Source organism: Papaver somniferum, chromosome 3, assembly GCF_003573695.1.
Source record: "Papaver somniferum cultivar HN1 chromosome 3, ASM357369v1, whole genome shotgun sequence".
Lineage (NCBI taxonomy): Eukaryota > Viridiplantae > Streptophyta > Magnoliopsida > Ranunculales > Papaveraceae > Papaver > Papaver somniferum.
Genome location: NC_039360.1, coordinates 74,349,146 through 74,360,319, shown reverse-complemented (window position 1 = coordinate 74,360,319; position 11,174 = coordinate 74,349,146). Strand labels below are relative to the sequence as shown.

At 36.4% G+C, this 11,174-nt stretch overlaps 1 protein-coding gene across 1 annotated transcript; it reads left to right on the top strand.

Annotated features, from left to right (window-relative positions):
• Positions 1–9,311: 9,311 nt before the first annotated feature.
• Positions 9,312–10,636, top strand: LOC113359610 (putative disease resistance protein RGA3). Its single transcript, XM_026603215.1, has 2 exons — positions 9,312–9,615; positions 9,705–10,636. Exons 1-2 carry the CDS (start codon positions 9,312–9,314, stop codon positions 10,634–10,636), a joined length of 1,236 nt encoding a protein of 411 aa, XP_026459000.1.
• The last annotated feature ends 538 nt before the right edge of the window (positions 10,637–11,174 follow it).

Genomic DNA, 11,174 nt, shown 5'->3' with positions numbered 1-11,174 from the left:
GGGGCCAGGAACTCTAGAATTCAAGATTTTGGCTTAACTTTCATTCTGGAGCCAGTATTTCGGTCTCAAATTATATATACAAGGAAAATTTCTTGTTTGGTCCTAAGCCCATAAGGTTATTTATAGCAGGGTCCAACTAGATTTTACTCTTATTCTAAGGTCCAAAGTTATTTGAAAACATGGAAATGACTAATATACCCCACTGTTTAAGTACGTGTGAAATAATATACTTCTACCAAATCGGGATTTTATTTATCTGGAGGTCCAAATTTAATTAAAACATATAAATGACCATAGATTTGTTTACAAATTTGAGTACATATCTGCCACACTGCTTACAAATATGAGTACATATCTGCTACACTACTTAGGAATCTGAGTACTCCTCAATTCGCTTTACTTTATTGCAGCACCAGCACCTCTGTAGTCAACCATTCACCACTGCCTTCAGCTCCATCTTCTCAGTAATCTTCTATCTTGCTGCATCACAATCTTCTTAGCTTAAACCACAACTGCAACAACTACATCAACACCATTGTCATTTCAATTCAGATGCAACACAGACTTGTTCTTCTTCCCTGTTTAAACAGCACTACCATCTTCATAAACCCATTGAGACGAACATCTCATCCACTGATTTTGTTCACAGTAATCACCACCTACAATTCCTCCTCTATCTCCTCTGTATCTTCTGTTTACATCACCAACCCAACCTTCTATGTTCCTCCAAATCCATTTGCAGCACACCTTCTTTCAAACACACATCACAACCAATTTGTAACTTCATCAATACCACCACCAATTTCACAAGCTTGCAAATCTGAACCAACAACAACTCATGTTCCTATCATTCAAAATCTGTCATTTCTTGCAATAAGTTCTGAACTGCAGCTCCAGATCATCTCCATATCCAATTCCAGTACTGAATCAAATGTAACAAAGAGCATCTATTTCAGTATTTCATATACGTACCGAATCAAACATAACAAGGAGCACTTCCTATCAGTATGCGATATATGTACTGAAGATTCATGAACTACAAATCAACAGTATGACAACAACAGGTGACAAATCTATGAAAAATAAGAGAATCGAAAGACATATTACAGTATTTCACATAAGTACTGAAGGGTAAGACTAAAAAAGGAGCAAAAACACAGCAAATAGCACTTCCTATCAGTATTATACATACATACTCATGGATCGAACCAAAAAAATTGGAAAAACTTCAAATAAAACAAAATTAGAAGAGTTTTGTATCAGTACGCCATATATGTACTGTCAATTCATACACGAAAAACAACTGTAACAGACCTAAAAACCATAAAAGCGTCAATCAAATCGATTTGATTATCAGAATACAATCAAAAAAACAAATCAAAAGAAGAAAAACCGAACAAAATAATCAAACAAGATGATTAGAAAGCATACCTGAAAACAGAAAAAAAATATTCTCCTCGTAAATCATAACGATGCACCATCTTGTTCTTCTTCTTCTTCTTCTTAAAAGTAGACTAGGTTTCTGTCAGTACGGGATATACGTATTGTTGGTTCATGCACAACAATCAGCTGCATGTCAAAAATAATTAACGAATCCGTGAAAAAACAGTATTGAAACACTTCTATTTCAATATTCCATATATGTACTTCTGAATCAAATAAAAAAAGGTCTTCAAAACTAGGTTTCTGTCAGTACTGCAGATACGTACTGTTGGTTCATACACAAAAATAAACCGAAATACATCTAAAACTAACAAAATGAAACTGATATGATCAGATCTAGTAAAGAAATTGACAAAAAACATGATTATCCATATAGATCTGAACTATTTTTTAATAAAATAAAATAAACAATCAAACAAGGAGATCAAAACATAATCAAACATCCATTAAACTCTGAATATAACCGAATCAAAGAAGATATTTCAGTATTACATATACGTACTCATGGATCGAACCCAAAAGTCAATTAAAAAACGCGGTGCAACACAAACACACTCAGAGATCATACCAAATCGACGAAAGTAAACTCTTCCAGTTTACTATCAACATCAGATCTAATACCTAAACATTAGATTTTGCTATAAACATGAAAATTTCTCTAATCCGAGAAGAAAAAACCTAAATTAAAATAAGCTTTTGAAGAAGAAAGGAAAAATGAAAACCTAAACTATACCAACAGTAAGGAAGTGAACCTACCGATTAATCTTAGTTTGAGTTCACGAATTGATCAACACCTCAGAAGATCTTCATAGCCGGAGCTCTTCACCGAACCACATATGAGAAAATGAAGAAGAAGAAGAAGAAGAAGAAGAAGAATAGATCGAGAAAATGAAGAAGAAATGAATTTGGTTACTGCTTTTATATACTTGAGGGTGTTTTCGGTATTTAAAAATACGTCCCCATATGTTCCACATGTGTGCAGGACCAGGACTTAAAAAATTGGGTCCATTTTTCTGTTTTCTTTTTATTATGGACCTCCGATTACTGGGCTTTAGTGGGTGGACCTGCCACTAAGTAGGAACACTATAATAGGATCTATAGGTAATTCCTACTATATACAATATACAATGCTGGAGAATAAATTTCTGTTTCATTCACGGGTTTAAATTTGTCAGCAAGTTTTCCTCAACTGAGCCTGATCTTCCTAGTCATGGCCTATTTTTAGAAGTCACCTAGTCATGGCCTAGTTTTAGAAGTCGGCTATATATACTGCATCCTTAATTTAGTTCTTTCCTTTTAGTTCTAGTCAGTCCCTATTTCAGTTTTAGAGTATTTTCGATCTCCCATGCACGCCTACATAAATAGGCTACATGCAGATGGCTTTGTGTGTTAATAAACCCTAACCCGATATTATTATTTCGACTTCGTTTAATAACAGATCAATGGCCGAAGCAAATCTTGTTTTCGGTAATTCACAACTTTTACCATGGTTGATCTTTACAATTGCTCCGGAATTGAAAGATGACTTGAACAGCCTTCATGACAACCTAGAGATGATTTATGCTCTGACTTCTGACCCCGAGATATTCCAACAGAGGGATGATAATTTTAGATTACATATGATATCGAAGCTGAAAAAGCTCAAAGATGATGCATATGATATCGAGGATATATTCGATGACTTCTCAATTCTCATATGAATTCATGCGTCGTCAATCTGAAACGGGAAATCCCTTGTTGCTCAAGGTAAAAGATTTCTTTTCTTCTTCTAATCGTCTTGTTTTTCGAACAAATATGGCTTATAGGATTAAAGTTGTAACTGAAAAATATAACAAATTAGTCGAATTATGTAGCACACAGACCTTCTCTAACACCAGCAGTAATACTACAAAGAAGCCAGCAGCCCCGGTCGATGATTCCGATAAGATTATTGGAAGGGAAAGGGATATATCAAAATTAGTGGATTTGTTGATCACACCATCGAACGATTCTGCTGAAAATTTATCAGTCGTGCCAATAGTGGTACGGGGGGACTTGGGAAAACAAAACTAGCCCGATCAGTCTACAATGATGAATCTGTTATCGCACATTTTGAACTCAGAATACGGGTTTCATTATCTGCTAATTTTAATGCAAGAGAGATTTTAAGAAAGATCATAGGATACATTGATAATAATGCTAAATGGGATTATAGAAATCCTGATCCAATGGCCGCACAAGTTCAAAAGAAGCTGAGTGGGAAGAAGTATCTGCTAGTACTTGATGACTTGTGGCCTTGTGGGAGTATTATGGATCCATACAACTGGCAAAACCTAAAATCCCTTTTGATGTGTGGTTCTCACGGAAGTAAGATTTTAGTCACTACTCGTAAATTTAGTTTGCTATGGAATGTTCGGGGGATCAGCATTGCATATCACTTGCAAGAATTATCATAATGTGGAACAAGGTAAAAGAAAGCAATACTAGATTGCTATAAGCAAGAAGAGAAGAGAATTCAAGCAAGAAGAGAAAGATAAGTTTTGTGTTTAATAATTTGATTGAGTAATAGATAGCTCTTACAAGACTTAATCTAGCCTTTATATATAGGCTTGAAGAATAACTAAACTAGGAAACAGAAAACTAAAAGGAAATCTAAAAGAATCCTAAAAATAAGAAAGACTGAAACTAGGAAACCATGGAAGCCAAACCTCTAAGAGGAATCTTCTGGAATTGTAGTATGCCCTGCATCAGTCCCCCCTTCTAGAGTTGTCCAAACAAACCAGAAGTTCATTGTCACCATGAAACGTAAAAATCTCTTGAACATTAAATGTGTTGGAGATATTCCAATCATTTGGTAGATCAATAACATAAGCATTATGATTTATCTTCTTTAAAACCTTGAAAGGACCATATTTCTTCATCTTGGTTTTGTTATAAGTACCCACTGGAAATCTCTCTTTTCTTAGATGTATCATCACGAGCTCCCCTTCCTTGAAGGTTTTAAACTTCTTGTGTTTATCAGCATCCTCTTTATATTTAGAATTGGACTTCTCCAGTTTAGATTTTACTTCATTATGTAATTCAGTTGCTTTGTCTACAAAAGAGTCGGCTGCAGTGTTTGTACTCTGTGTGGTGGGTAAGGCTACCAAATCAAGAGTATGATTAGGTACTTTAGAGTACACAATCTCAAATGGAGTTTTCCCAGTAGAACGATTCACAGAAGTGTTGAAAGCGAATTCCATATGTGGCAATAACACATCCCACTGCTTACTATTATCCAGGCACTTAGCTCTAATCAAATTCCCAAGTGATCTATTAACAACCTCAGTCTGTCCATCAGTTTGCGGATGTGAAGTTGTGCTGAATTGTAAAACTGTGCCTAAGCGCATCCATAAACTTTTCCAGAAATAACTCAAAAATTTTGTATCTCTGTCAGAAGTGATAGACTTTGGAACCCCATGCAATCTTACTACTTCTTTAAAGAACAAAGAAGCAACATTAGAAGCGTCAGTTGATTTCTTACAAGCTACGAAGTGAGCCATTTTAGAGTAACGATCAACTACGACCATAACAGAATCATTACCTCTAGCAGTACGAGGTAAACCAAGTATAAAATCCATACTTATATCAACCCAAGGTGCATCAGGAACTGGTAAAAGAGTATACAACCCGGTATTTTGAATTGTACCCTTTGCTCTCTGACAGACCATGCATTTTTGTACGAACTTTTGTACATCACGTTTCAAAGATGGCCAGAAATATCTTTCTTCAATCAGGGCAATGGTTTTATCTCTCCCAAAATGACCACCAAGACCACTGCCATGTAATTCTCGCATAAGATGTAAACGTAAAGACCCTTGAGGAATACATAATCGATTCCCTTTAAAAAGAAAACCTTCTTGTATAAGAAAATCATCAACCCCATGAGTTTGAGAACTGCATTGATCCCATAGTTTGCCAAAATCTTCATCTTCTGGATAAATGTCTTTGATATAGTCAAATGCATAACTCTCATTACGAATTGTGTTAATAGATGACTTCTTCTACTTAAGGCATCACAACTTGATTCAATTTGCCACTTTTATGTCTCACGGAGAAAGTGTATTTGTTGAGTGTGGAAAGCCATCGATCATGCATTCTGTTAACTTTAGCAGAAGTATTCAAAAACTTCAAAGCATGGTTGTCAGTGTTGACAACAAATTCCCTATGTATAAGATAAGTATGCCACTGCTTAAGAGATTGAACAAGAGCCAATAACTCTAATTCATATGTAGACCATTTCTTTTGTGCATCTGAATTCTTCTCACTGTAATATGCAATTGGATGACCCTCCTGTGATAATACTGCACCAATACCAACAACAGATGCATCACAATCTATTTCAAAAGGCTTGTTGAAATTCGGAAGTGCAAGAATTGGTGTCGTACAAAGCTTTTCTTTAAGAAGAATAAAGCTTTTATCCATTGCTTCCGTCCACTCAAACTTCTCCTTCTTGAGACAGTCAGTCAAAGGTGCAGAAATAGAGCTAAAGTTCTTCACAAATCTTCGATAGAAAGAAGCCAAACCATGAAAACTACGAACATCACGAATAGAAGTAGGAACTGGCCAATCTTCAATTGCTTGAACTTTAGAAGGATCGACATGAATACCATCAGTAGAAATCACATATCCCAAAAATGTTACTGAAGAAGCCATGAAGGTACACTTCTTCAAATTAACATATAAAGAGTTGTCAGCAAGAACTTGAAACACTTGTGAAAGATGTTGGAGGTGTTCTGGCTCACTGCGACTAAAAATTAGTATGTCATCAAAATAGACAATAACAAATTTACTGAGAAAGGGTTGGAGAACCTGATTCATAAGTCGCATAAAAGTACTAGGTGCATTAGATAACCCAAATGGCATGACCAGCCATTCATATAAACCTTCACGTGTCTTGAATGCTGTTTTCCACTCATCTCCACCTCGAATGCGTATTTGGTGGTAACCACTGCGTAAATCCAACTTAGTAAAAATAATAGAGCCCGACAGTAAATCAATCATATCATCAATACGCGGGATCGGAAATCTATAAGGAATGGTGATGCGATTTAATGCTCTGCAATCGATACACATCCTCCATCCATTGTCTTTTTTACTAACCAAGAAGGCAGGACTGGCACAAGGACTGTTGCTAGGTCGTATCAAACCCTTTGTAAGCAAATCATTTACCTGTCCCTGTAATATCTCATGCTCAGCAGGACTCAAGCGATAGTGTGCTTGGTTTGGTAAAGAGGCTCCAGGAATAAAATCGATGCAGTGTTGAATATTCCGTAAAGGAGGTAATGCAGTTGGTAGTTCATCTGGAAATAAAACATTATATTGAAATAATAAGGGCTTCACCTTTGCAGGCAACTCAATCATAGGCTTAGAATCTTCATGGGAATGTAAAGAATGTTGTGGGTGCAAAGAACGAATAACAGTGGCTACGACAGCATCAGTCTGCGCACAAGAGTTTGAAGTGGAATTGGATGGACTAAGAACCTTGGTTTTCCCATTATGAACAAAAGTGTAAGTATTCTCGAATCCATTGTGAACCGCGTGAAGATCGTATTGCCAAGGTCTGCCAAGAAGAAGATGGGTTGCCGTCATATTAATGACATCACATAGAACTGTGTCTTCATAACCCTCAAAAGAGAATGACACATAACACTGAAGAGTAATCTTCTGTGTGCTAGAGGCATTAACCCATCCTACAGTGTAAGGTTCTGGATGAGAAGTTACTGGTAGTTCAAGCTTCTTAACTACGTGATCAGCAATATAATTATCCACACTGCCACTATCAATTATCATCTTGCAGATTTTACCCCCAATATAACATCTGATTTAAAAATACTGTGTCTCTGAGACTTGCATTGTTGAGTAAGAAATAATGGACGAATCATCCCAACAAACTCATCGTCATCACCAGGTGAGTCTTCATCTTCGAACTCATTAAGCGCACCAGTGACTTCATTAATGAACTGAGGTTCACCAATCAAAGCATTGAATTTCCGACAATCACTAGAGTGTGCCCCGATTGCTGCATTTATTGCACTTATCTCCACGAAATTTTGCATAATATTAGTAGTTCTCTGTTGCGGTGGAAATTGTTGTTGCCTGTTATGAAACCGATTCCCTAGTAGGAGGAGTTGGTTGCAGAGAGTGAGACTGCTGACCCGGCTGAAGATCAACTGGATTGGCTAAGATAGGTGTAGCCAGAGGTGGAGTATAAGGCACAATATGGCTAGGTTGTCGATGTGAATGGCTAACATCATCATAAGGAGGCCTGGGAATAGTCAAAACAGTATCTGGAGAAAAGTTTTGAGATGAATTGGTACCCCTGGAATTATTTTGATAACGCCCTTGTCTGGATGGATAATCCTAGAAGAACGAAGAAGCGATTTTCTATCTTAATAGCTTGCTGCACGCTTCGACCATAGTAAAAACTGAATGAGTCATACCATTTTGTATTAATCTATTCAGCCCTCAATGAATCTTGCAACTAACTGTTCTTCAGATTCTTTGAGTTGATTTCGTGCCACCAAATTATAAAAATCTGACACATATTCTTCAACAGTCGTGCCCCCTGCTGAATGTTTGCAATTTGATGAAAAGTTGCTGCATAAAGTCTCTAGGTAAGAACTTATCCCTGATCAAAGTTTTCATACGTTCCAAGTACGTATTTTCGGTTTGTTAGCGTTTCTACGATCATCACAGATCTTATCCCACCAGCTGCAGCTCCTCCTTTGAGTTTGTAGTCACAAGTTTGACCTTAGAATCTTCAGGGACTTCCATAAATTCGAAAAAAGCTTCTACCTCAAAGAACCAATCAGTTAGTTCTTCAATACGAAAATTTGGGAATATCAGCTTTTAGTTTATATTCTGGTAAAGAACTGTAAGGGTTGTGACCAGTTTTTAAACGTCGTTCTTCAATCCAATTCTTCTCTAGATCGTTCTCACGTTCATCTTCATCATCACTGTCGAGTGTAGGAGAAACTAGCTTCTTCTTTGAATGACCTATGAACCTTCATACGGTTTCTTAATGTTTAAAGTACGCAATACTTTAGGTACTTCATCATTCTGTAAAAACTGAAGTATATCTTTTTAGTTTTTCTTCTAAGTCTACAAGCTCAGGCATATCCAAATCTAGATTTATGTGTTTTGCAACCTTGAAAAGTTGATTCTGCATGCTTCAAGCTTTATCTCTTAACCCTAATTTTCCTCCATGGACTTCTCAAGAGTTTCAGTAATGTTTTTTGCCAAAATCTCGGTATGAGATTTGATGAGAGCTTCGATTGCTGCTAGAGTAACTGGTTGAGCAGTCATTTTTTTTTTTTTTGTTTTTTTTTGTACTTAAAAGGAATGAAAAGGTGTTGCGGAAGCGAGTAAAGGATCAAGTGATAGGATGAAAACCTAAAACTAAGCGTTGATACCAACTAATGTGGAACAAGGTAAAAGAAAGCAATACTAGATTGCTATAAGCAAGAAGAGAAGAGAATTCAAGCAAGAAGAGAAAGATAAGTTTTGTGTTTAATAATTTGATTGAGTAATAGATAGCTCTTACAAGACTTAATCTAGCCTTTATATAGGCTTGAAGAATAACTAAATTACGAAACAGAAAACTAAAAGGAAATCTAAAAGAATCCTAAAAATAAGAAAGACTGAAACTAGGAAACCATGGAAGCCAAACCTCTAAGCGGAATCTTCTGGAATTGTAGTATGCCCTGCATCATATCAACAGATGAGTGCTGGTCAATTATCAAAGAAAAGGCATTTTCTCGTGGCGGGGTACTGGAGAATGCAAATATGGTGAACATAGGGAAGGAAATAGCAAGACATGTTGCGGACTACCACTTGCTGCCAAAGTTATGGGCATCACTTTGTGCTATGAAACAGAAGAAAGGAAGGCTCTAATTCATGGAGGCGAAATTACAGACAATGCAGAATTTCATAAGAACATATATCCAATAATAAAGTTAAGTTACGACCGTCTGCCATCATCAGCTTTACAACAATGCTTTTCTTACTGTTCTATATTTCCCAGAGGTTACGAGATCGATAGAGAAGAGATAATTCAATTATGGATGGCCGATGGCTTTCTTGTACCATCCAGTAGAGAAAGAGAGATGGAAATTTCAATGGAAGATATTGGAAATGATTTAACAAGTTGCTGTCTGACTCTTTATTCCAAAGTGCAGAAAATAAGGATAACTTGGCTAACACTCAGAAGTGTAAGCTGAACCATCTTGTGCATTATGTAGCACGTACTGTTGCTGGAAATGCTGGGTGCTCAACTTTAAGAGCCAACGAGGTAGTAAGTTTTTCTGAAATTCGACGTTTGCATTTAGTTTTTAATGAAGATATGCCGAGAAGGTTTCCAGAGGTTAGTATTTATAAAGATAGATTACGCTCATTAGTTGCCCTTGAAGTAGGAGACTGCGATAAGATTCAAAACGTTTTCCGGAAAAGGAATTTGCGCGTATTATACTTGAGTGGTTCGACGATTCAGAAAGTACCGGCTTCGCTTTCAAAGTTGAGACATTTAAGATATCTTAACCTTTCGAGCAGTCAGAATCTTGATGTATTGGATGATCAGTCTGTCAATAGTCTCTATAATTTGCAAACGTTGGTATTAAACCGCTGCACCTCCCTTTCCAAACTTCCTGAAGGGACTGGATCAATGAGAAGCTTAAGACACCTTGATATTTCATACACAGGAATAAAAGTATTGCCTATTTCAGTCACTAGTCTCCAGAACTTGCGAACATTGGATGTCTCCAATTGCACAAATTTTGAAGGTTTACCTGAAAATGTCGAAGCTTTGAAAGATCTACGGAGCCTTAATCTTTCACATACAGGAATAAAAATATTACCTACTTCAGTTGCTAGTCTCCAAAACTTGCGAGCATTAGATGTCTCTAATTGCACAAATTTTGAAGGGTTGCCTGAAAATATTGGATCTTTGAAAGATCTATTGAGCCTTAACATTTCACATACAAAGGTGAGTAGATTACCAAACTCTATCAGTGGTCTTGAAAGATTGATGACGCTTAGATTGCACTCATGTCCCAACCTCGAAGATTTGCCTAAAGGAATTGAAGCATTGAGATGGTTAAAAGGGCTTGACATCACTGGTACGAAGGTCAAAGTAGTACCTGATCAGTTGTTGCTTAACGGAAGGGAAAGACTGTAGGTATCCTCAAGAGCCTTAATGTACTTCATGCCTGTTGTTCTTTTTTTTTTTTCTTCACGTCTTTTGTGTTTTCGGAAATTGTGTCAATTGGCCAAATATTTTTAAAAAATGGTTTTAATGGACGAGTAAAAGTTAGTATGGGTGAAATGGATACCAAAAAAATATCAAGAATAAATCTGGATTCATCCTGGCTTAAACCTAAAAAATAGCGAGGGTGGAACTGGATGCATCATGATGTAAATTAAAAATAAGAAAAATATTTGTAAATGGGTAAGATAAAATTGTTTACATCCTGGCTATTTTTACATTCTCATCCATTTAAACGGTATCAAATTTTTTTACATGTCTTTTTCACCCAGAAATTATCATTATTGGGTTAATTGACCAATTTTGTGTTTCCAATATGCTTGGAACGGGTGTACGATAATGTAATGATAAATTTCCCACACAATCTCTTAGTTTCTTCTGTTTAAAGGTTCTTTGACAAATCAAACATCATGCTTTTTGAATTTATATCTGATTTAGAGCCGCATGAGCT

What these genes read in the sequence shown, in the direction of transcription:
- LOC113359610 (XM_026603215.1), top strand. Translation starts at nt 9,312, where the DNA reads ATGGGCATCACTTTGTGCTATGAAACAGAAGAAAGGAAGGCTCTAATT. An exon ending in AAATGATTTAACAAGTTGCT is followed by an intron (nt 9,616 to 9,704) that starts GTCTGACTCTTT and finishes TGCATTATGTAG; the next exon opens with CACGTACTGTTGCTGGAAAT.